This window comes from Jaculus jaculus, chromosome 3 (assembly GCF_020740685.1).
Source record: "Jaculus jaculus isolate mJacJac1 chromosome 3, mJacJac1.mat.Y.cur, whole genome shotgun sequence".
In the NCBI taxonomy this organism is placed as follows: domain Eukaryota; kingdom Metazoa; phylum Chordata; class Mammalia; order Rodentia; family Dipodidae; genus Jaculus; species Jaculus jaculus.
In genome coordinates this window covers 13,795,001-13,821,586 of record NC_059104.1, presented here as the reverse complement: position 1 = coordinate 13,821,586, position 26,586 = coordinate 13,795,001, and the positions used below count along the sequence as shown (strand labels likewise).

General features: G+C 47.7%; 1 protein-coding gene across 4 annotated transcripts in view; it reads left to right on the top strand.

The window, feature by feature from the left end:
* Farp1 (FERM, ARH/RhoGEF and pleckstrin domain protein 1) overlaps window positions 1–26,586 on the top strand; it is a 336,683-nt gene that overhangs the window by 96,493 nt on the left and 213,604 nt on the right. For all 4 annotated transcript variants that reach the window (XM_045145776.1, XM_045145775.1, XM_045145777.1 and 1 more), the window contains exon 2: window positions 3,730–3,923. In XM_045145776.1, coding sequence (XP_045001711.1) covers window positions 3,753–3,923 — 171 coding nt within the window. In that variant the 5' untranslated portion in view covers window positions 3,730–3,752. The remainder of the gene's footprint in view (window positions 1–3,729; window positions 3,924–26,586) is intronic.

The window sequence follows — 26,586 nt, the reverse complement described above, 5'->3', positions numbered from 1 at the left end:
AGCCATTGCATAGTCGTGGTATATCCAAAACATCTTCAGGTCTTCATGCAAACCACGGTCCATCTTCCAAAGGCTCTTTGAGCCTATCAGGGCATCAGGTCTACCCCCGCTGCACTCAGCAGAGGCTCCTGGAACCATGTGCAATTCACGACTACTCCAAACATTTTTCATGCTCCTGAAACCAATACCAAGTGTGTAGAACACAGCCATATTCTTAATTCAAATAAATCGTAACCTTGAAAAGTAGGTTCTGTCTCCATTCAACTCTTTCCAAAAGAGTTTGCATTTCTTTGACTTTCCTCAGGAATCTTTTCCATTGTTTTAGTGTAAAGCAGTTGGGCAAAAAAAGATTGCTATTGTGTTTGACAATAGCAGGTTCAGTGACCTAAGACCAGTCTCAGTGCCGGTAATTTTAACTTTCTTGAGGTTTTTCCAGTTTAATAATCTCTCAGTCCAATTGTCTTTAATCAAGCACATCCATCAATCCATTATAAATTGAACCTTGATCAAACTCTTTGAGCCTGGGCAGTAGAACGCAGCCAGCCCTTATGCCAGTAGCCCAGTTCCAACAAAGTCCTCTGCAGTGTTTCCTTCCCCTTAAAAAGTTCATAAGCCAAGCATTGAAGTTCAATACTGTCTGTACTTAGCATTCTCAAACTCTTATTAGAATAGTCCATAAAACTTGGTTAACCACTCCAGAAGGTACCTACAGTTGCAAGCACCAAGTCCATGCCCATTCCTCCAAAACAAAAGTTCCAAAAGACCAACATTTATTTTTAAGCATGAGCCACCACAAAACACACTTATTATGAAAGACACTTTGGCTTATGCAGACGGTTTTGAGCCCAGCTGGCTTCATGATGAATATAGCATCACCCACGCGTGATTCACTGAGTATTGGCGGGCCAGTCTTACATGCTGGTGCAAGGCATTGTGTTGGGTGTTAAAAAGTTAAGTCTTGTTTCATCTTTTTTTATTTAAATTATTTACTTGAGAGACAGAGGTAGATAGAATGGGTGTGCCAGGGCCCCCAGCTGCCGCAAAAGAACTCCAGATGCATGCGCCCCCTTGTGTATCTGGCTTACGTCGGTCTGTTGTGGTGTCTGGTGTCGCACAGAAATGGGGTCGAAAGAAAGAAAAAGAAGAAAGCTGGTGTGCCAGGTCTGCACCCCAGAGTTTGGGGTCCCAAGATGCAGCTGTGATCTGTTTGGAGACTCAGCTTTATTGGAAATAACCACATGAGGGCTGGAGAGATGGCTTAGCGGTTAAGCGCTTGCCTGTGAAGCCTAAGGACCCCGGTTCGAGGCTCGGTTCCCCAGGTCCCACGTTAGCCAGATGCACAAGGGGGAAATAACCACATGATGTTTATACTGAAAACAGGATCAGGAGTTAAACCACAAAGTTGCATATTGTTAAACACAGGGGGGCTATTACAAGAAGTCACAAGATTACATAGGTCACACGGGGGGAATTTAAGCAAGGAACATTCTATGCTATGCAATCACAAAGGTATTTAGAAACAAAGAGCTACAGGAAGGTCATGGTACGCTGCAGAGAAGGGATCATCTCGTTCCTTACACATTCCATTTTCCAGGTCCTGGAGAATGGAGCCTGGGTCCCAGCTGCCCTCTGATCGAGCTCTGATCCGAGCCTCACTGTGCCTTGGTGGGCAGTGCAGTGTTGAGACTACCCAGCTTAGGGCTCTCTTCCCGTGTTCCTCGTGCCATGGGGGACGTGAGTCAGCTGGCAGCATCTGATCTCCCTTCCAAGGTCCAGGAAACATGAGAACTGAGGTGTAATCGTTGGAGGTTCCAGGTAGAGGAAGGGGCCAAAGTTCAGCCAGCGAGAGCCCTGTATGACACGGTGCCTAGCTGAGGCAGCGGGAGAAGGGAGAGGGTGAGCGTTTTGAGAGAGGAGCAGTTATTTGGGGAGCAAAGAGGATTGTTTTGTTCATAGAAAATAACCTTTGCCAATACACCCCAAACCCTAGGTTCACTTCTAATTTTAAAGAATTGAACAAAAAAGAAAACTGTGGATAATTACTGAAATATTATATTTATTGAGGGAAGTAGAACCTAAGGAAAGCCCCCCCCCCCCCATGTGGCTAGAGATCCCAAGTGGAGGGCCAAGGAAAAAAAAGCATGAAAAGAAAAAAGAAAGTTCAAGGAGCTCCTGCTGTGTGGGGAGGTGCAGGGGATAAGGAAACCAGGTGGAGAGTAAGGGCTAGGGTGCCCTCCCTGCTGGGCCTCAGTGGAGTCCCTGCCAAGGGAGAAACTCACCCACAGCTGCAAGTTCCCAAGTGATCAGAGAGACCGAGAGCCTGCCCTCCCCTTGCAAAGATATTTATAACCTTAGGATGCTGGGCTGTCTTGTGGCTCAGGTGAACCAGAGGGCCAGCTGGTTGGTTAGGGGTAGTGGCTGTCTCAGGAAGAGGTTAGCCCTGGCACCAAGTTCCAGGGGCTGAACTTGATCAACCACAATGTTTAAATCCTAAGAAAGACCTCGCTCCCAGGAGGGGTCCTGTTTGTGGAAAAACAGGTCTCTGGGGAACTAGGCAAGTGATTAAAGAGTGATATCACTGGGTGTGGTGGCGCACGCCTTCAATCCCAGCAATAGGGAGGCTTAGGTAGGAGGATCACCTTGAGTTCGAGGCCACCCTGAGACTACAGAGTGAATTCCAGGTCAGCCTGAGTTAGAGCGAGACCCTACCTCGAACCCCCCCCCCCAAAGAAAGTCATGTCATCTTTGATTTCTAACAAGTGCAAACTTCCCCATGCATTTCACCTTCAGGGGTCCAGGCACCCTAAGTCTATCCTCCTTTCCATACTGCTATATGGATGGTGGGTCCTTGGGAAAGGGGACGAACTGGATGGATAGGTGGCTAGAAAGAAATGAACTGGGAAGTTATTATCATTGAAACAAGTTGCAGGAACAGAGAACAGAGCCCCGATTTTATGCTACCTCTGTGTGTGCTTTCATTTCCTCAGATTATCTGCTGGACAGCTAGTGTGTGGGTTACCAGTTAGTTTTAGAAAGTCCACATTCCTGGGCTGGAGGGATGGCTTAGTGGTTAAGGTGTTTGCCTGCAAAACCAAAGGACCCACGTTCGATTCCCCAGGACCCACATTAGCCAGATGCACAAGGGGGTGCACGCGTCTGGAGTTCATCTGCAATGGCTGGAGGCCCTGACGTGCCCATTCTCTGTCTCTTTCTCTCCCCCTCTTTCTCTGTCAAATAAATAAAAATAAAATATTTAAAAAAAAAAGTCCCCATTCCTCGGTAGTTATTGTGTGCTCACAAGGTAATGGATGGATGCTCATGGTCGGGCCCAGACACTGTCTGTCTCTCTCCACCAGACTTTAAAGGGTGTAAAAAGTAGAGCCTAACTCATAGGAGACACTGAATAATAACATGTGGAGCCCAACGGAGTCTGCGTGAATAGTTGAGAGCTGACTGTGAAACCAGAAAAGAATTAAGATGTGCAGCATGCAAAAATATGCAAAGGAACAACATGCAAAAATATTTGCATGCCTAAACATGACCTCCTAAGCCAATAAACTGCGGGTGGCTGCATGCGTGATTGCTGCATGGTAGATGGGAAGAGTGCTCCCTTACCTGGTGAGTGTGGTTTGGGGAGCTTGCGGAAGCAAGAAGGGGGGACAGCAAGGCTTACCCACATGATTTGGAAGAGTTCCCTAATGGGTTTTTCTTTCCTGCTGTCTCCTGCAGATATTTTATAAGCTACTTTCATCATGGGAGAGATAGAGCAGAAGCCCACGCCAGGATCACGACTGGGGGCCCTGGAGAATTCGGGGATCAGCACTTTGGAACGAGGACAGAAGCCACCTCCCACACCTTCAGGAAAGCTCATGACCATCCAGATCCAGATGCTGGATGACACCCAGGAGGCCTTCGAAGTTCCAGTAAGTTGAGGGGTGCATCTGAGGGCCCAGGGGCTTGAGTAGCCTGCTACGGGAAGGCCACCTCACTCCAGCCACCCAGTGACATGGGGCGGACCGAGCGGTTCTGCGCGTTCAGGGTCTCCCCGTCCCTAAGAACATCATGGACCCGTCTGGTTCTGAGTGATCCAATTTCCAGATCTCATGTAGTGATGTGAATGGCCTTGTTGGAGTTTTCCTATGACTTTGCACCCACTGTGTTTATGTATGTATGTAGGTATGTATGAATGAATGGTGGGGGGCGGGAGATAATGGGTGTGCCAGGGCCTCTAGCCACTGCAAATGAGCTCCAGATGCATGTGCCACTTTGTGCATCTGGCTTAAGTATGTGTGTTTTATATATAGCATAAGTCATATTAAACATGCATTTTTACCTGTATTCAAAGCATACAGTGATACACACTATGTGGTATGCAGTACATGTAAATAGATACCCATTATATTTATATATTAACATTTGAACTAGGCTGGAATATTGCTCATTCCTTTATCTTGCTAATATCATAGGCAACACTTCTCTTAATACTTGTGTGTGGTCACGTGTGTGTGCATGTGCCCATGACCTACTTAATATCATGTTGAGTACTGACAAGAAAATCATCAAAAAACAGTGTGAGAGTTTTTACCTGAGCTGATTGGGAGCAAGTGAGCCCATGGCCTGGGGAGTAGAGAAGCCCTTGCCCTGGGTCCCCTGAGTGGCAGCCCCAGGAAGCAGAGGCCCCCCATCCCAGGGTACAGTGGAGAAGCTGGAGTAGAGACGTGGTCAGTGTCCTTGTCCCCTCTGTTGGGAGAGGCCCTCACCTCTTCGCATGCAGCTGCTGCAGAGCTGTGCCTCAGTTTCTCCCCAGCTTCCTACAAGTGACAACCGCTAGATGTTGAGGAAGTGCTGCCAATTACAGGAGCTACAGCTGTGTGTCCCCCCCCCCCCCCGACTGGGCGCACTTTCTCTGAGGGTCATAGTCCATGTCCTTGAGCTGGGCCAGAGAACCCACTGTACAGTTCGGGTCTGGTCATGTGGGTTCTGTCTTGGGTGTCAACCATTGCAGCCAGTGTTGATGGTGGAGGAGGAAAGTCACACTTGGAACTGCAAGCAGTGGACTTAGCAACTTTGGGAACGAACATGCACCTGCTTTCAAAGTAGAGACAGTCTACCCCATTGTTTCTGTTGGCTGGAGTGACTGAAACCTAATGGTGTAAATGGTGGTAATCTGTCATTGAACCATTTATGGGATATGATTCATATGTGTGTGTGTAGATAGATATATATATATCTACACACATACACAATACATACACATGTATATGTATGTATATATGTGTGTATATATATATGTATGTATTTTTTTTTTGAGGTAGGGTCTCACTGTAGCTCAGGCTGGTCTGGAATTTACTACGTAGTCTCAGGGTGGCCTACAATTTGTGGTGATCCTCCTACCTCTGCCTCCCAACTGCTGGGATTAAAGGCGTGTGCCACCACGCCCGCCTCAGTAAATTATATACAGTGAATTAAGCACCTGGAAAGATAAACCCCAGAATGGCTATGTTTTAAAACGACCAAGTTCATTGCGCGTTCCTAACAGGCTTTGCACCCTTCTGATTTTCTTGCTGTGGAGTTCATCTTGAAAGGCCTCTGTCCTCCAGCCCACAAAGCTACAGCTGATTTTTGGAGTTGTCAACTCCATTCAGGAAAGCACCTGTTATCCTCTGAGAATTTTGCCCTTTGGGGCCATGTGGCTCTCTTCCCCCTCCCCCAGTGTAGGGAAAAGACTTGTCAGACAGGCTTGGCGAGGTATTCAGTTTCTATTTGCTCCCATTCGGGTCTCTGAGCCCTGGCTCCATGAATGGTGTTCCTGTCCAGGTTGGGACAGAGGGGCCTTCAAGGACTGCAGCGTGATCTATGGGGAATCATTGTACTGTATTCACATTCCCAGAACTAAAGGAGGTCAGGGCTCCGTTTCCAGCTTCTCGAGCTCTTTAGAGAAACTCCTTGCCTGTGAAATTAGAATTGTACTTTCATGTCTTAAAATTTTTCTTCAGGGGAGCTAGAGAGATGGCTTAGTGGTGAAGATACCTTGCCTGCAAAGCCAAAGGACCCAGGTTCGATTCCCTAGGACCTATGTAAGGCAGACGCACAAGGTGGCGCATGTGTCTGGAGTTCATTTGCAGTGGCTAGAGGCCCTGGTGTGCCCATTTTCTCTGTCCCCCAAATAAATAAAGTTCCTTAAAAAATTTCTGGCACGTGTGGTGGCATACACCTTAATCCCAGCCCCTGGGAGGCAGAAGCAGGAGGATCACTATGAGTTCGAGGCCACCCTGAGACCACATAGTGAATTCCAGGTCAGCCTGGGCTAGAGTGAGACCCTACCTTGAAAAAAGAAATAAAACAACAAACAAACAAATTTCTTTCAGGGGCTGGGGAAATAATGCTGGCTGTGTAAGCATGAGGACCCAAGTTCTTATCCTCAGCACCCATGTAAAAGCCGGACATGGTGGCCCACACCTTGTGGTGATGGTTAATCTATGGTTGTCAACTTGGCAGGATTTACAGTCACTATGGGATCAAGGCTCTTGGCATGGTTTGTTAGGGATTTTCTGGATTATGACCCACCCTAAGTGGGCATCACCATTCCTTGGGCTCTGGGATCCTGAACCGAACAAAGAGAAGAAAGCTAGCTGAGCTCTGGTCTCGTCCTCTCTGTCTGTGTGACAATGTGGCGCCGGGTTCCTGCCTCCCCCTTGCCTTCCCCACTGTGAAAGCCATAAACTGACACTAAGCCCTTTTCTTCTGTGAGCAGCTTCTGATTCTGCATTTTGTCCCACCCACAAGAAAGTAAGGTCCACGCTTGTAATCCCAGCACTGAGGAGGTGGAGACAAGAGATCCGTATACCCTCCCACCACCCGAGCTCCAGGGTTAGACCGTGGTTTACAGGATAAGGCAAAGGGATACTGAGGAGGCCACCCAACATCAGCCTCTGGTGTGCACGCTTGTACACACGTACACACACATTTTCTTTTTCTTCATTCTTTCTGATGGGTAATTTTTTTTTGTTTAGGTTCTTTGTGTCATGATTTCACTCTATCCCAGCTAACCTGGAACTCATTCTGTAGTCCCAGGCTGGCCTTGAACTCATAACAATCCTTCTACCTCTGCCTCCCGATTGCTGGGATCAAAGGCATGTGTCACCATGCCCTGCTTATTTGTTTATTTTTATTTTGGGGGTATTTAAGCATTTTTATTTATTAGAGACAGGGAAGGGGAGCGAGGGAGACGGAATGGGCGTGACAGGGTCTCTAGCCACTGCAAATGAACTCCAGATGCATGCGCCACTTTGTGCATCTGACTTATGTGGGACCTGGAGAGTCGAACCTGGGTTCTTAGGGTTTGCAGGCAATCGCTGTAACTGCTAAGCATCTCTCCAGCCCTTTTTGGTATTTTTAACCCTTTATGTTGAAGGAAACCTCTTGCTAACTCCTAGTTGCCCTCAATGAATACATTGTCCCTATTACCTTTGCCTACTCCCTTAGGCAGTGGCTGGGTCTTTTCTGCGTTTTTTCAGACCTCTATCAGGGTGGAGCCATGCCGCCTGTCCTGGTTCAAATCTAAGCTGCTTCTGCTAGCACTTCCTTCTTTCCTTCCTTCCTTCATGATTTGCAAGCAGAGAGAGAGATGGCATGTGCCAGGGACCTCTTGCCACTTTGTGCATCTGGCTTTGCATGGACCCTGGGGAATTGAACTCTGGCCAGCACAGTTCGCCAAGCAAGTACCTGAACTGCTGAGCCATCTCTTTAGCCCTCTATTTCTGTTGCAGTTGGCTAAGTAACTTGACCTTTTTTTTTTTTTGTTCATTTTTTATTTAGTTATTTGAGAGCGACAGACATAGAGAGAAAGAAGAGGGAGAGAGAGAGAATGGGCACACCAGGGCTTCCAGCCACTGCAAACGAACTCCAGACGCGTGCGCCCCCTTGTGCATCTGGCTAACGTGGGACCTGGGGAACCGAGCCTTGAACCGGGGTCCTTAGGCTTCACAGGCAAGCGCTTAACCGCTAAGCCATCTCTCCAGCCCATAACTTGACCTTTTTGAATCTGCTTTCTCTGCTAGAGAATGAGGGTAGAAGAAAACCTTACTTTGTGCAACAGAGGGGAAACAAACCCCTGTTGACATGCAGTGTATCTACATCTATTCCTGACACACACGGGGTTGGGGTAGTAGATGGGGTTAGTGTCTCTGATGTGCCTTAGCCATGGGCTGCTGCCATCTGATCTCGTGTCCCCCCAGCGCTTAGCTGGTCAGATAGTAGATGCTTCTCTTGTGTTTGATGACTGTATGTTACAGTGAGTTGGTTTTATAAGTAGAGATTAATAGCATTGTTACTTTTTAAAAATATTTATTTGTTAGAGAGAATGGACGAGCCAGGGCCTTTAGCCATTGCAAAAGAACTCCAGACACATGCACCCCTTTGTGCACCTGGCTTACATGGGCATTGGGGAATTGAACCTGGATCCTTAAGCTTCGCAGGCCAGTGCCTTAAACCGCCAAGCCGCCTCTCTCCCCCTTATTGCCATGTCTCTTCTATTCATATTTTTATTTTTTCTGCTTTGATCAGAATGTGCCATCTCAGCCCATGGGTTACAGATGGTTTTCTTTAACAGGCTGTCGAAAGCCAGATAGCAGCATGTCCCTTGGCTGAGCTGGTCTTGCACTGTTCAAGAGCAGCTGGGGCCCAGGCCGCACCGCAGCTGGAAGCCAGCAGGGCTAAGAGGTGACTCAGCACAAGGATTGGAGGACAGTGGTTGCGGGGATCGTGGAGGCCAGCGCCCTGTCACTGCTTTATGGTCTCCCTTCAAAGGTTTTTGCTGAGAATTCACCGAAGTTGAGTGTCTGACCCCGGAAGGGCATCCTCAGTGAGGGAGTTCCCATTGCTCAACAAACATTTGCCACACAGATGAGCAGGGCTCACGGCCAGAAATCCCTAGAGCTTCCTTTAGGGTCTGTTTTTAGTGGGCCTTGTCTTACCCTAGGGATGGATCTTTTCTTACCACTTTTGTATTAACATACGGATTCTTGTCACAAAGAAACGAATCATTCTCAGTGTTATTTCCATCATTTTTGTAGCCTTTAGAAACATTTATACTGAGCTGGAGGGATGGCTTAGCGGTTAAGGTGCTTGTCTGTGAAGTCTAACGATCCAGGTTCAATTCTCCAGGACCCACGTAAGTCAGATACCTAAAGTGGCGCATGCATCTGGAGTTCGTTTGGAGTGGCTGGAGGCCCTGGTGTGTCCATTCTGTTTCTCTCTCTGTCTCTCTTTCCCTCCTTCTCTCAAATAAATAAAAATAAATCTTTAATGCAAACGTTTATTTTTATTTGAGAAAGAGAGAGAATATGAATGGGCACACGAGGGCCTATACCATTGCAAATGAATGCTGGAACCATGTAGCACCTTGGGCAGCTGGCTTACGTGAGTACTGGCGAATTAAACTTAGGTTCTTCAGCTTTGCAGGCAAGTGGCGTGACCGCTAAGCCATCTCTCCAGCCCCTAGAAACATTTTTAAAGAGAATATTTATTGGCAGGGAGAGAGTGAGACAGAGTATGGGTGTGTTAGGGATTCCTGCCACTGCTTAGGAACTCTAGACACCCGAGCCACTTGGTGAATCTGGCTTTACGTGGGTGCTGGGGAATTGAACTCAGTCCACTAGGCTTTGCAAGCAAGCACTTTTAACCACTGAGCCATCTCTCCAGTTCCTAGAAACATTGTGGGCGTGGGTGCGGGTGTGTCTAGCCACTTTCACCTTTTGCAAAGCCCAGCGGAGTGAGCCTCCAGTCTTTTTTAACTGGTGCTAGCTGGGAAGCCCCTTGACCCTCCCGAAACTCCCTGTGAACCTTGATGTTGAAAACGTGACCACATGCCCCAGGGTTCATTGCGTGCGGCTTTCTCGGCTCATGGAGGTTGGAAAGCAGAGGGTTAACAACACACCCCCTGAGGACCCTCTGGTGGACAAACACTGCTCCAGTTAGGACTGCACATGCCGCCTCACCCTGTGTTTACTCTCCTCTTAGTGGCGTCACTGTAGGAACTGCTGAGGAAGCAGGGGAAGTAAGTGCAGATGTGTTCTGCCTCGTGGGTGGGGGGTGTGCAGTGTGTGTGTGTGCACTTGCATGTGTGGGTGCGTGTGCACATGGAGGCTGGAAGTTAATGGTGGTGGCTTCCTCAGTTACTCCTCCCCTTACCCCCCTCCCTTGGTTTTTTGAGGTAGGGTCTCACTCTAGCTCAGGCTGACCTGGAATTTACTCTGTAGTCTCAGGGTGGCCTAGAACTCATGGCGATCCTCCTACCTCTGCCTCCCACGTGTTGGGATGAAAAGCGTGCGCCACCACGCCAGGCTTCCCTTACTCTGTTTTTGTTTTGTTTTTCAAGATAGCATTTCACTCTAGCCCAGGCTGACCTTGAATTCACTATGCAGTCTCACAGTGACCTTGAACTCAAAGTGATCCTTCCACCTCTGCCTTCCAAAGTGCTGGGATTAAAGGCGTGCGCCATGGTGCTCAGTTCCCTGTTCCTTTTTGAGGCAGGGTCTCTCCCCAAGCCTGAAGCCTCAGGGATCCTCCTGTCTCCAACTCCATAGCACTGGGATGATAGCTACTCTGTGCCTGGCTTTTTAATATATATATTTATTTATTTTATTTGAGAGAGGGAGAGAAGTAGGCAGAGAGAGGGGGAGGGAGAAAGAATGGGCGTGCCAGGGCTTCCAGCCACTGCAAACAAACTCCAGATGCATGTGCCACCTTGTGTATCTGGCTTATGTGGGTCCCGGAGAATCGAACCTGGGTCCTTTGGCTTTGCAGGTAAGCACCTTAACTGTTAAGCCATCTCTCCAGCCCCCACCCTGTGGTTTTTTTTTCTTTTTTTTTTCTTTTTCTTTTTCAAGTTTACACTGGCTGGCCAGTAAACCCCAGGGACCTACCGGTGTCCACCTCCCAAGTTTTGGAGTCATTGGTATGTGCCACAGTATGTGGCATTTTTTCAGGTTGGCTCTGGGGACCTAACTTGGGTCCTCATGCATTCAAGGCACAATATCTTCACAGGCTGTTTACCTCCCTTTTTCCCCTCTAAATTATTATATTTATGTGTGTTGTGGTGAGGTTCGCATTGCTGGTAGAAATCACCCAACCAAGAGCAGCTTGTGGGAAAAAGAGGTTTATTTTGGCTTACAGGCTCGAGGGGAAGCTCCATGATGGCAGGGAAAACGATGGAATGAGCAGAGAGTGGACATCACCCCCTGGCCAACATAAGGGTGGACCATAGCAACCAGAGTGTGCCAGACACCGGCATGGGGAAACTGGCTATAACACCCATAAGCCCGCCCCCAACAATGCACTGCCTCCAGGAGGCATTAATTCCCAAATTTCCATCCACTGGGAACCTAGCATTCACAACACCTCAGTTTATGAGGGACACCTGAATCAAACCACCACAATGAGTGTGTGTATGTTTATTTGTCTGAGAGAGAGAGAATATGAGAATATATGGGCGTACCAGGGCCTCTAGTTACTGCAGACCTATGTACTACCTTGTGCATCTGGTTTACACGGGTCCTGGGGAATCGAACCTGTGTCTGTCGGCCTCACAGGCAGTCACCTTAACTGCGAAGCCATCTCTCCAGCCCTGTTTACCTCCTTTGAGCAGGCCCGTCACAGCACTAGGGAGCACCCTCCGTGTGGCAGGAAGGCGCTTGTGTGCTGGGTGGAGGGTTGGCAGGAGAGGCACACTGCAGAAGTCTTCACAGAGGTAGTGCCCCGGGGAACTCGGCCTCTGTGACAGTTGCTGCAGGAAGTCACCCTTGATGCTTCCCTGTATTGCTGTTTTGTCCTTGTGGACCCTCACAGGCTGCCGTAGCCTCTAAGCCTGTGCAGCCTGCCTAAGGATGAGGGGTGTGTGTTGTGACTTGGGGACCCTGAGCAAGAAAGAGCAGGAAACTTCCTTGAGGGGGTGTCCCTAGGGGCCTGAGCTCCTCCATTTGTAATCGCAGGCCCTGAGCATTAGCATCTGAAGCCCCAAAATTCAGATTTGCTTGCCCACTTTGAGCGCCCTGCAGGCAAGGCCTTTCTCTTTCAGCCTGCACCTGACCCCTAAACCATGTAAAACCCGTGTATGACCAGCTTCCACACCTAGCTTCCCTCTTGGACTCCCACACAGGTTTAGATGGTATTCGGTGCCAGCCCAGCAGGCAGATGAGGAAATCCACAGAAAGACCCTTTCTCAGGGTTTGTTGTTGCTGTTGTTGTTGATTTGGTTTTTCAAGGTTAGGGTCTCTGTCTACCCCAGGCTGACCTATAATTCATTCTGTAGTCTCAGGGTGGCCTTGAGCTCACAAGGATCCTCCTACATCCTCCTCCTGAGTGCTGGGATTGAAGGCATGCACCACCATGCCCGGCTCCTTTCTCGGTTTTTTGTTTTTTGTTTTTTTTTTTTTAAAGTCTGTGTGTGTGCATGTGTGTGCAATGGTGTGTATGGAAGTCAGACGGCAACCTTGGGTGCTGGTCCTCTCCCTTCACCTTGTTTGAAGCAGGGTCTCTGTTGTTGGCCATTGCTACTCACGTCAAGCTAGCTGGCCCATGAGTTCCGTCCATCTCCCACCTGGTCATGGGAGCACCAGAGCTGTCGACACACTGGTGCTGAACGTGGGTCCTTATGATTGAGCAACAAGCACTTCACCTGAGCCATTGCCCTGCCCACCTTCCTCAGGTCTACAGCAAGATCGGGCTGAAGCTGAGCATGATGGTGCACATCTTTAATCCCAGCACTTGGGAGGCAGAGGTAGGAGGATCACTATGAGTTCGAGGCCACCCTGAGATTACATAGTGAAGTCCAGGTCAGCCTGAGCTAGAGTGTGACCCTACCTTGAAAAACAAAACAAAACAAAAGACGGGGCTGGTGGGCTGGAGAGAGGAGATTAGCGGTTTTGAGGCACTTGCCTGTGAAGCACAAGGACCCAGGTTTGGAATTTGTTTGCAATCGCCAGAGGCCCTGGTATGCTCTCTCTCAAATAAATAAACAAACAAACAAACAAATAAATAAAATATTTGAAAAGGAAAAGATCAGGCTGGCATTGGGACCCAGCTCACAGGACCTCTCACTTAGCCTCTTTGCCTTTCCCACCACTTGCCCTTGCAAGAATCTGGGTTCCATTGTCACACCTGCCACTTTGATCTTGCCTCGTCAGCTCCTGGTAGTCTGCTCACCCCGCCCTAAATGCCCCCTGCATCCCCTGCTGCTCTTGTTGCTGGTTTCTTAACACTGCCCCCTCCCAACCCATTCATCAGACTCCCATCCAGCTCCAGGAGAGGACAGCCTTCTTTCCACAGGGAGCTTGTGACCTGTCATCTGACGAGCCTGAAATCACTGTCTCCAATCTGACGCTCACTGATGAGTCTGTCCAGCCTTACTTTCTCTATCTGCAAAATGGAGTGTTTGGTCCATATGATAAACCCTTGGCTTCCTTTTTGCTTTTACAAGTTGGGACCCTGTGCTGACACCCTTATTGATGGATTAACCTTTTGTGACCTTTTTTTTATTTTTGAGGTAGGGTCTTACTCTAGCCCAGGCTGACCTGGAATTCATCATGGAATCTCAGGGTGGCCTCAAACGCAAGGCAATCCTCCCACCTCTGCTACCAAGGGCTGAGATTAAAGGCGTGCGTCACCATGCCTGGCGATAACCCTATTTTGGAGTCAGACACGCTACCATTGCACCACGAGGCTGGCCTGTGTGTGACCCTATATTGGAATTTTCTAGCTAGATAGTAAACACCTTGAGGAACATTACTACTTTTACTTTTGTTATTATTATTTTATGCCTTATTTATTGTTGGAGGGAGAGAGGCAGATAGAGAATGGGTGAACCAGGGCCTCCCGCCACTGCAGACGAACTCCAGATGCATGTGCCACCTTGTGTATCTGGCTTACGTGGGGCCTGGGGACTTGAACCCGGGTCCTTAGGCTTCACAGGCATGTGCTTTAACCACTAAACCATCTCTCCAGCCCCTTGTGTTTTCTGACTTTTTGACATGAGTCTTGTGATGTAGCCCAGGCTGACTTTAAACTTACAGTGTTCCTGCCTCAGCCTCCTAAATGTGGGGATCGCAGGTACTGTGTCTCCACTGCTCAAATCAAATCAAATCAAAACGAAATGTGCCCCACTGTCTGAAAAACACTGTAGTTACTGTGTGCCTACTAAATGCTGCAGAAAACTGCATGTCAAGGATGGACCTGCTGCCATATGTGTGACACATGTCCTACTGCAACAGGAGCCACAGTGACAGCTAAGAGGTGTGGGGTGGTTTGGTTACCTCTTGTTGAACTCACTGAACCACCTGGTAGAGGGAGATAGGAGACTGAGAGAAATCAGGTATTTTCGCAGTAGCCCGGTACTCACGCAAGATTCAACACGTCCTTTGAAGTGAGAGAAAACCCCTCATGCTTTTAAGAAAAGCGATTAGTTCACACATCACAAAAACATCATATAGGTTTTCTTTTTTTGCTAGTGGCAAAATTGCCTGTTCTATCTTGGAGACCTAATTAGGAATGTTATAAAGTCCTTATAGTCCGGCCTTCAGTGACTAAACAGTGGTTTCATTTTATTACCTTTTGAGATGAAACAGGCCTTTCATTTCTCAGATTCTCCCCGGGACCTGGGCGGGCCATCAATGGAGGGCTTGTTCTTCACACGCTCAGTTTCGGGACAGGGCCACCGTGGTGGCGGGCAGGAGTTTAAAGCTGTCTTCATGAGCCTGGGCTCCGAAAAAGGGCCTGGACAGAAGTTTGGTGGCATAGAATGCCCCATGTCTCCCTCTTTGTTGGCCCTGCAGGTTTGGACTGGAAAAACCAAGGCTGACAGCTGATGTCTGTCTTCATTTTCATGATGTTGGCTTCCCTTTGGTATTTTTTTCCCTCACCCCTGTGTGTGCCAGGCTAGCTGGCTTGCAAGCGTGCAAGGATCATCCTGTCTCCGCCTTCTCTGCTGGGATTACAGACACACGCCACCAGGCCGGACTTTCCATAGGCTCTGGGGATCTGAACCGAGGTACTCAAATTCCTGTGGCAAGCAGATCTTCCTGTTCTTTGCCGTAACCTCCTGTCTCTCCTGGAATCCCAAGGCCCGCAGCGGGGCTGCTGTTGGAGCTGATGTGTGGTTATAGTGACCTGGTGATGAAGGAAGGTGTGTGCAGCCCAGGAGCGCTTTAAGGCTTGCTGTGTGCACGGAACTGTGCACATACATCAGAGCTGCTGCCGCTGGAGGAGATGGAGGATAGACCTCCATAAAATTTAATTGGCCATTTAAAGCCAGAGGGGGTGGCCTGTGTGCCTAGAGCCACACGCTGCAGCCGCGCCTGCTCGCTGGGCTCTTAAAACACAAGCGATCGTGTTACTTTTGGCTCCTTTGGTTAGGCAAGTTTCTGAGGCCAATGTTGATGTCTGCTCTGCTCTGCATGGTCATTTCTGTGTGTTATTTTACTTTGAATGATAAATGGTGCTTCTCTGCATCTAATCTCCCGAGGTTAAATTGAAAGGCATTTTAATGGAGCAAAAAAAAATTTTTTTTTCCCCTTCATAAATCACTTTGTCTAAATACTATTAGCCTTCCCTCTGGCTCCTTAGAAGTGAAGAGTTGAATGCTAGATGTGGGTCTAAAATGGTTGTAGCATATTTTTTTTTTCTTTCAGTTTTAGTCAAGACTCAGGATCAAAGTGAGTCGGTCAGGTCAGAAATGACTATAGCAGTTCTTTAACAGCTGTTTGCTATTTTCTCCGTTTTGTTTTTTTAAAAAAGTCATTCTGTAGAACCTAATAAAACTGTAATTAAGAATGTCTACCTCTGACATTAAAATGGGCCATCTTTGGAGAATACATAGGAAATATGAGAAACTGATTTTCTTCCCCCTCTTTTAAATGGAGATAATAAATTTTCCTAGTTTAAGAGCAGAGTGGGCAGGAGGGAAATGCAGGTCCCTAGATCCTGGCTTGTCGTCGCTGTGTGGCTTTTTTATACAAGTGGTGAAGCGGACGTTAGGGCACAGGGTAGAGCTAATAACATGAAGTGTCCTGTGGGGAAAAAACCCGTTGCAGGGTGCAGATGCCCGTTCTCAGAAGGGTGAGTCGGCCCTGTCATTCCAGGTTCGTCCTTTGTGCCCTTAAGACCTGGCATTCAGCGCCTGGCCTCGGACAGGTCTGGCGGACAGCAGCTCCAGCTTGAAGAAAGCATTTGCCAGTGAGCACCGGCTCGCGCTTGCGTCCCCAGCATCGCGCCTGTTACTGGGCCACCTCCCTCCAGCCCTCTGGGCTGGATCGTTACCTAAACTAGACATGGCATGGGCTCCAGGAATGGCCCTGGCCAGGGTGGCGAGAACTTAACTTCCGCTGGGCACTGGCCTGCTTTTGGGTGGGCTTAACATATTTTGTCTCAGCCACTACTCTGTCCACTTTTTAAAGTCAAAAGGCAGGGCTGGAGAAATGGCTTAGTGCTTAAGGCATCTGCCTGCGGAGCCAAAGGACCCAGGTTCAATTCCCTAGGACTTATGTGAGCCAGATGCACAAGGTGGCCCATGCATCTGGAGTTTGTTTACGGTGGCTAAAGGCCCTGGCACACCCATTCTCTCTCTCGCTCTCATCTGCCTCTTTCTCCCTCTGTAATAAATAATAAAAAAACTTTTTTTTAAATCGACAGGGAGCTCAGCATGGTGGCTCAAACCTATAATCCCAACAAATGGGGGCCACGGCAGCAGAATTGCCATGAATATGAGCTACAGTAGTGAACTCCAGGCTGGCTCGGGCTATGCAACAAGACCCTTTCTAAAAACGAAACAAAACAACAACAAAAACCCCAAATAGGGGCTGGAGAGATGGCTTAGCGGTTAAGCGCTTGCCTGTGAAGCCTAAGGACCCCGCCGGTTCGAGGCTCGGTTCCCCAGGTCCCATGTTAGCCAGATGCACAAGGGGGCCCACGCATCTGGAGTTCGTTTGCAGAGGCTGGAAGCCCTGGCGCGCCCATTCTCTCTCTCCCTCTATCTGTCTTTCTCTCTCTGTCTGTCGCTCTCAAATAAATAAATAAATAAATTAAAAAAACAAACAAACAAACAAACAAAAAAACCCCAAATAGACAAAATTGAGGGGATGCGTTCTTTTGTCCAAGTTCAGAAACTTTACATACAATTTTACTTAGCTGATTTTTGTTTTCTAACCCCAAGACCTCTCCATTTTCCTGGAGTCAGGATGCTCCGGAAACAGCCCTGCATCCCTCTCTAATAGACTAAACACATGTTTTGAGGTAGATCTAGAGGTTTTGATGCCCTCTTGGCAGTGTGGGTTTTGTGTGTCCATTTGAGGGAGGTAGGTGCTTGTACCTTTGCGCATTAAGGTGGAAACATTGCACATATCTGTTGGACCGAATTAAAAAATTATCTGCTGCTGGGCCTGATGGCGCACACCTTTAGTCCCGGCCCTTGGGAGGCAGAGGTATAATCACTGTGAGTTTGAGGCCACCCCAAGACTACATGGTCAGCCTGGGCTAGAATGAGACCCTACCTTAAAAAAAAAACAAAAATAAATTACCTGCCATGTTTTTTTTTTAATCATTTTTCTTTCTTTTTTTTTTTTTCTATGAGTTTGAACATCTGAGTCCAACTCCAGAAGATGTTAAATTGCATTTTTCTTCTGTGGCTGGATAGACTGACCACAGAAAAGATATTTAAAAGCCTTTAGTATTTTGAAATTGTATATGCAAGAGGGTTATAGGTTTCTGCCCTCACTTATGCAAACAGGAAGTTGGACTGGGTACCTGTAGTGGGATTCTATGGCTCTCGTTTTATGGAATGAGGTCTTGGAAACCTGATACGGGTTCCACAGATGTTAATTAACATGTGAGGCAAGATAAAAACTGCCCCTTTCAGAAGCCTTTGTGTGTATGCTAGGCTCTGTGCCCGTTACGGACATTGTTTACAAGCAGATAGTCGGCTGGCACAGGCTTCTGTGGAAAATGCCCTCCTGTGGGTGACATAAAGGGGCAGTTGCTAGGGACAGGCATTGTTTCATCTGTGGCTGATAAACCGCGAGGTGGGTGTGGGGTAGCACTGGTCAGGCGTAGAGAGCGTGAATGGTATAGAGTGGGCCAGAGAGCTGGTGGAAGGAGCTGGAGTGCCCAGCCAATGCCACTTTCCTGCTCTGCTAGATCATCAAAGGCCCTGGGAACCATCAGGATGATGTAATTCATACCTGTGAAAGGACTGATTGAACAGCATTGGCACGGGTGACTGATAAAGCCCTAAGCTTGAGTGTTGCAGGTAGGATGTCAGGGAGCTGATGGGCACAAGAGAAATCTAGGAGGTAGAATTGATAGAGGGAGGACTTGGCAGTGGAGAGAATGGAAGTTGGGAGCACCCAGGTCGTGGACGACCATAGACCACCCTTAGGTTATGGGTGACTTGGTGATGTCAGCAAAGACCAGCTGCCACAGGCCCTTTGATGGCAAATGCTCTATGCGAAATGACTTTCTTTAGTCGATATAATATTTTTCTTTAAAAAAGCTGGCCATGGTAGCTCACACTTTTAATCGCAGCACTCGGGAGGCAGAGGTAGGAGGATCACCCTGAGTTCAAGGCCACCCTGAGAATACAGAGTGAATTCCAGGTCAGTCTAAGCTAGAGTGAGAACCTACCTCGGAAAAAAAAGGGGGGGTATATTTTTAGCTGATAAAATGGCTAATTCTGCTGATAAAAGGCACAATTTTCTTATCATTGTTTTAGAGAGAGGGTCTCACCCTAGCTCAGGTTATGTTGATCCTCCTGCCTCGGTTTCCTTTAGTGCTGGGATTACAGGAGGGCGCCAATGTCCTTGTTGCCCTAGGAGCCAGTCTCTCAGCCTGTCACCCCTCAGAGGAGACGGAGCTGGGGAAGCTGTAAATCCAGCCTCTTCCCAGGATTCTGTTCACAAGATTTAAGGGCAGTTGTGTTCCATAGCTTGTCATTTCATTTGGATGCAATTTACTTGAGCCATGAGTTTAGGCTTACCAGCCACCCCAACTTCCAGCATCTCATCTAGGTAGATTTCTGTCAGCAATCAGAATTGGGTTGAAATTTCAGTTCCCTTGCATCTGGGCATGAGACTAGCTATCAGGAGCACTGGCAGACAAGACCCAAGGGTGGGGCTGACTAGATGTCTCTCCTGGCAAGGTGCTTGTCAAATAAGTGTGAGCACCTGAGTTTGGATCCCATGTCACCCGGGGGTGACGGTGCACAGCTGTAATCCTAGCTCTGGGGAGGTGGTAATAAGAGGATTCCTGGCTTGCTGGACGGCTATTCTAGCCAAATCAGTAAAGTCTGTTTAGTGAGAGACCTTGTCTCATGCAAAGCATAAAGTTGGAGCCAGGGGTGGGGGCGCACTTGGGAGGCAGAGGTAGGTGTATCACCATGTGTTCAAGGCCACTCTGAGACTACATTGTGGATCCCAGGTCAGCCTGGGGTAGAGTGAGGCCCTACCTCGGAGAAAAAAAAAAAAGGTCTGTGCACACTGGACTGGAGAGATGGCTTAGCGGTTAAGGCGTTTGCCTTCAAAGCCAAAGGACCTAGGTTCAGTTAACCAGGACCCATGTCAGCCAGCTGCACAAGGGGGCACACGCACCTGGAGTTCATTTGCAGTGGCTGGAGGCCCTGGCATGCCCATTCTCGTTCTCTTTCTCTGTTAAAAAAACAAAAATAAATTTTTTTTTTTTTTTTTTTTGGTTTTTCGAGGTAGGGTCTCACTCTGGCTCAGGCTGACCTGGAATTCACTATGTAGTCTCAGGGTGGCCTCGAACTCTCGGCAATCCTCCTACCTCTGCCTCCCAAGTGCTGGGATTAAAGGCATGCGCCACCACGCCTGGCAAAAATAAAATGTTTTAAAAACATAAACTATACATAAAGTTGGGAGTAAGAGAGGAAGATGCCTGAGGTTGACCTCTGGCCTCCACTTGCACACACACTTAGACACCATATATATACACAAGCAAACAAGACCAGCGAACCTCTTCACTGTTATTAGAAAATAGATCTTGTCCCACGTGTCATCCCCCTCCCCCCTCCTTCCCACCTCCCCATTTCTGAGAGCTGAGGTGAGCTGTCTGCTGTCCGATGACCCCTCTCTCAGGAAAGGATGGAGAATCTGCCTCACTGGCAAGGTTAAGACCACAGGATGTTGGGTCTCCAGCCCTCTCTTCTCCAGCCTTTGCGTTCAAGGAGCCCTGCATCCTTAAAATCTTGTTCCCTATAGGAAAGCTCTGTCAAAAATACCTTTCTGGGGGCTGGGGAACTGGCTTGGCAGTTAAGCTATTTGCCTGCAAAGCCAAAAGGATCCCGGTTCCATTCTCCCAGGACCCACATAAGCCATATGCACAAGGGGGCGCATGCATCTATAGTTAGTTTGCAGTGCCTGGAGGCCCTGGCATGCCCATTCTCTTTCTATCTGCCTATTTCTGTATCTCTCTCTCAAATGAATAAAAATAAAATATTAAACTTTTGGTCACTTGAGTCCTGTGGCTTGTGAGCATGTACCTATTCATGGGGAGGCCATCTTACTGGTAGAATTTAAGTGATTTAAATGATATGAGACAAGGATAGTTTCCATAGTAACGACAGCACAAGTTGAAGGCAGGAGTTGAGACAACTCAGCATAACCATCTTCTCTTGGTGTTACTTGTTTTGAGTATTCTCTAAGTAGGTGGTGTGTTTCGTCAGGCCTGGTAAGGGGGACTTCTGCCTTCTTAACACAGGCGGCTCCCTTTCGTTAACTCACTTCCACTCACATTCAACAGCTCCCTGTGTCCAGCTAGGTGAGCATCACTGGTGTGCATCGACCACACGACCAGGCTGCGTGGCTTCTCGCCACTGCTCTGATCGAACTTTCATGGTTTAGCCAACCCTCACCCTCTGCGACCTTAGTGGGGGTAGAGGTTGCCAGCCGTGACCTTGCCGAGGCCCCCGTGAAAATGATAGTTTTCATGTTCATGTTTGTCCCTCTCTTCCCATTTTAAGAAAGGGAAGCTTTTTCTCTCAGGCAGACCTTCCCCATTCCCACCCCTCCACCAGGCTCTGCTCTGGAAGCTTCCCAAGGTGTAGCTCGACTCAGAAAAGAGAGTTCTGATTTTCTGCAGGGAACTGGCTCAGCAGAAACTGAGACCATGCCAGCCGCCCTTGGGCGTCCTGCCAACCCTGGGGCTGCTGAGAGAGAGCCTTTCTGTGGGTACGAGTCACATTGCTTAGCTTCCACGCTTCTTTCTTTCTTTCTTTTTGCCCTCTTGTCTGGCTCTAGAAATGCCAGTTCTAGGGGCCTGGAGAGCTGGTTTTGCTTGGGACATTGTTTGGTGGTACACTGGGTACTGGGCAAAAACAAGTGTCTCTTCTGAGCGTCCACTCACGTGAACCTTCTCTCTGGGCACTGGGTGGTGGCTTAGGTTAAACTCCATTGGCCTGGGCCGATCCATCCATGGCTTAAGTTGGTGTTTGTTGACTTAACCGTGTAGCAGCTTGTGGGACTGTTATAACAAAGTGTCACAACCTTGAGGGCTTCCTGAAGAAAAACAGGTTGTCTCGCAGTTGTGCCACCTGGGTCCACGGGCTGGTTTGAGTCAGGGGTCCCCCATTAACTTAGGTGTTCTGAATGCTAGGTTCGTAGCTGATGGAGAATTGGGAGTTAACGCCTCCTGGAGGTGGTGTATTGTTGGAGGAAGGCTTTGGGTGTTGTAGCCAGTTCCCCCTTGCCAGTATTTGGCACTCTCTCCCGTTTTTGTCCACCTGATGTTGGCCATGGGGTGATGTCAACCCTCTGCTCATGCCATTGTTTCCCCCTGCCATCATGGAGCTTCCCCTTGAGCCTGTAAGCCAAAACAAACCCGTTCCCCCCCCCCCAAAAGCTGCTCTTGGTTGGGTGATTTCTGCCAGCAGTGCAAACCTGACTGCAATAATCCCCAAGCAGCCTTGGTTTTCTCTGACGATTGTGGGAAGGCCTGCTCCCACTCTTGTCCATGGCTGCTGGAGCGTGGCTGGAGCTAATGGTTCATCTCAACTAGACTTAGAATCACCTACGAGACACACCTCGCTCTGGGCATGTCTATGAGGCCCTTCTAGAAAGAATGAGAGTGATTGTGGGACTGCACCAACCTAGCCCGGATCCCAGACCTGATAAAAAGGTGAAAGCTAGCTGAGTTCCAGCATTTGGCCCTCTCCCCTTCCTTACTACACACAGATACAGCGTGGCCAGCTGCCTTACGCTTTGGCTACCACAGCCAGAGCCTCTCTTGACTTCACGTCTATCCTGCTATAAGCCTCAATGGGCCCTGTCTTCTACCCTCTCCATCTCCCCAACCCAGGCTGACTTGGAACTCATTCTGTAGTTCCAGAGTGACCTTGAACTCACAGCAGCCCTCCTACCTCTGCCTCCTGAGTGTTGGGATTAAAGGCATGTGCTACCATGCCTGGCTAAAAACATTTTTTTTATTTTATGTGCCCCCCTTTTTTTCCCTTTTTTTAAGTTGCTTTTGTCAGGCATTTCGTAGGAATGAGGAAAGTATTACACTGGAATAATAAAAATAAATAGAAAAGTAGGCTGGTGGTTTAGTGGTTAAGGTGCTTTCCTGCCAAGCCTAAGGACTCATGTTCAGTTCTCCAGGTCCTGTGTAAGCCAGACACACAGTGATGCGAACGTGCAAGGTCGTAAATGCACATAAGGGGCGCATGCCTCTGGAGTTCAGTTGCACTTGCTAGAGGCCCTAGTGTACCAATTCTCTCACATACTCTCTGTTTCTCACATCAAAAAAGGTAGTGTGGGGCTGAAGAGATGGCTTAGCGGTTAAGTGCTTGCCTGTGAAGCCTAAGGACCCCAATTCGAGGCTCAATTCCCCAGGACCCATGTAAGCCAGATGCACAAGTGGGTGCACACATCTATAGTTCATTTGCAATGGCTGGAAGCCCTAGTGCACCCATTTTCTCTCTCCTCCTTTTCTCTGTCAAATAAATAAAAATAAAATATTAAAATAGAAAAGTAAAAAAAACGACAAATAAATAAAAGCAATACACTTGGATTTGCTTGGATTGTGGATGTATCACTCAGTCTCTTGCTTCCCGTTTATAAGGTTTTTTTGGTGTTCCAGCGTTTGTCTTGACACTAATAAGGACAAGATTAACCTTAAGGACAAGCCAAATGATTACCTTGCTCATCTCCAAAGACTTCTTTTCCCAAGGTCACTGTAATACTGGGGGCAGAATATCACCATATTTATTTTGGGGGAAGAGGGAGACATCATTCATTCCATATACATTAACAGCATCTAAGTTTTTAAAAAATTGTTTGGGCTGGAGAAATGACTTAGCAGGGCACTTGCCTGCAAAGCCTAAGGACCCACATTCATTAAAAAAGGCCAGTCTGTGACTGGAGAGTTGGCTTAGCGATTAAGTGCTTGTCTGTGAAGTCTTAAGGACCCTGGCTCGAGGTTCAGTTCCCCAGGACCTACGTTAGCCAGATGCACAAGGGGGCGCACGCGTCTGGAATTTGTTTGCAGTGGCTGGAGGCCCTGCCATGCCCATTCTCTCTCTCTCTCTGTTGCTCTAAAATAAATAAATAAAAAATTTTTTAAAAGGCCAGTCTGTTGAGTTTCTCTCAAAAAAAAAAAAAATTCAGTTTAAAAAGTTCAAATTGATTTTTGAAATCATTTGAAACATGGTTGGGCCATTTCCTGTTATGATTTCTACCTCATTGCCATTTTTTTTTTCATTTGTTATTGTTCTTTGGAGCACAACACATAGGTAAGTATTGGTATATAGACCAAGGTGACCTTGTGTTTATGGTCCTCGTTTTACTCTCCAGAGTACTGGGATCACATGCCTTTGTTGCCATGCCCAGCAAGACCAAAACCCATAAATCATGTGCATGGGTACGTAAACTGAGAATTGAAGTGTGAGTGGTCATGTGGCATGAGAAACCTCAGTGGCATTTGTCAGGTCACTGAGTTATAGTGTTTGGAATCATGTACCCAGGATTATTTTTTCCTTAAAGTTTTAAAAGTTATGCTTTAAAAATATAGTACTTGAGTAAAATTTCCCATTATGAAGGCTTTTCTATTTATGTTTTATTCACATTATGAGGCCTGTAAATGATTTGGTAAAAGATTCCTTCCCTCTCCCCCCTCCACCCCGCCTCTGAGGTAGGGTCTCCTTCTAGCCCTGACTGACCTAGAACCCTGACCCCGAACTCACAGTGATCCTCCTGTGTCAGCCTCCTGAGTGCTAGGAGTAAAGGTGTGCGCCCCCAGCCTGTTGGCAAAGGACCTCTTCGGGAGGAACAGTTTCAGCATGGGAAGCTTCTGGCCTGCATCGCATCGAGACCTGGCCAGTATGGAAGGTGGCCAGATGGTAATGTGCTAGGGGACAAGGAGCCGGAGTCCTGTCTGAGGGAGCTCAAAGCCCGGAAAGACAAATGAACCATCCTTAGCCCATGTAATAAAAGTGTTTATGTTTTTAAAAAAAAAGGATCACCAAGAGTTTGATGCCAACCTGAGACTACAGAGTGAGTTCCAGTTCAGCCTGAGCTAGAGCGAGACCTTACCTTGAAAAACCAAAAACAAAACAGAAAAAAGTTTAGGGCTGGGGAATTTGCTTAGTGGTTAGGGCATTTGCCTGCAAAACCTAAGGACTTCCGTTTGATTCCCCAGGATCCACATAAGCCAGATACACAAGGGGGTACATGTGGCTGGGGTTTCTTTGCAGTAGCTGGAGACTCTCGTGTGCCCACTTCTTTCTCCCTCTCTGCCTCTCTCTTTTCCTCTCTCTCATAAATAAGATGTTTAAGGATTATTCAAAGTTAAAAGTTTCCTGTTCTTTGCCCATGTAATGTTCCTGGCTTTTTGGCTATTCAATAAAAACACCAATGATGTCATGATCTTTTCCTCTTATTATGATGGTCTTGTGTAGGTAATGTCAGGCACTGTGAGGTCATGGATATTCAGGCTATTTTGTGTCTGGAGGAGCACGTTGTAAGGAGTCCTATCCTTCCTTTGGCTCTTAAATTCTTTCCGCCACGTCTTCCGCAATGGACCCTGAGCCTTGGAAGATGGGATAGAGATGTTTCAGTGCTGAGCACTCCTCTGTCACTTCTCAGCACCATGGTGCCTTTTGGGTCATCCCAGTGGTCTCTGCCATCTGAAAAGAGACCAAAAATGAGAATAGCATTAATATATGAAAATGAACATTAAGTGGAGTGCTTTCAGGGCCGTTCGGTGAGCATAATATATTCATTTAGCCAGGCAGGAGTGGGCTACGTGTGCTACTTTTTGCCTTACGTATGGACTAAGAAATCAAACCTGGGCCATCAGGCTTTGTAAGCAAACCCCTTAAACTGCCGAGCCATCTCCTCAGCCTCCCTCTTGTATTCTCCAACAACTGCTGTGTGAATGGGCCAGTTGAGTTACAAGACTTCCAAGCAAATGCCTGTATCAACCCTGAGCCATCCTCTCAGGCCGAGTTACAGGATTTTCAGTGACTCATGCTTATAATCCCAGCCCTTGGGAAGCAGAGGGCAGGAGGATCAGTGCAACTTTGAGAGCCAGATCAGTCTACATGGGCAGTGGAGAAACCCCCATGTGAGCAGACAAAGCAGACCCTTCAACACTTACACCTTTTTTAATATTTACCTTAAACTTATCTTCAAGCATGCAAGCTGAGTAGCCTCTCCCCGCTGCATTTGGCATGCAGATCCTGCAGTTAAATTGTTTTTGCATCACGTGTGACAATCCAAGCGTACCATTTGGACTTTGCTCTAATGAATTCTTTGCAAGTGATCCGTTTTCCATTCTCTACCCTTCTGCCCACATCTCCCGTCCTTTGCAGATAGTCAACCACCATGAAAGTGAGACAGCTCAAGGGTGGTATTTATGTCTGCCAGTCACAGCATTTGCAAACGTGTAGCCAAGAACTTCTTCCCCCTCTTCCAAGAACTATAAAAGTTATGTTATAAAAATGTATTTGGGCGAATTCTCCCATTATAAAGTCCTTTCTATTTATGTTTTATTCACATTATGAGGCCTCTCAATGACTCTGTAAAAGGCTCTTTTATAGCAGCAGCAGGACATAATCCCAGAGTGTCTTTAGAGGATAGGGTGGTACGACAGTCTGCCAGCGTCTGGGACTTGTCATGTCTCATGAAGTTACTGGATCTCTTTAAATCTTCTGCGTTGTCCATCATAGGTGAGGGAGGTGGGAAGAAAACCAAGACTGAATATACCATCTTAGTCTTACGAGTATTCAAAGCATTATTCAGAAAGCAAGCATGGCTTTCAAGCCAAGTTGTCACAGCATAGTAACATTTCCTGGCAGGTAGCATGGTGGATTCTGGTCATGTCTTGCAGCTGGGGAGAATCAAGTCATTCACTCTTTCTCTCCTTTGAGAACCAAGCACGTGCCGTCTCCAAAAGAGATTTGAGTATTGTCGAAAAATGCTCCTATTGTGCATGAAGCGGTCAAATAGCTTTTTGTTGTTTGTTTGTTTGTTTGTTTTCTTGAGGTAGGATCTCACTCTATCCCAGGCTGGCCTAGAACTCATAGAAATCCTC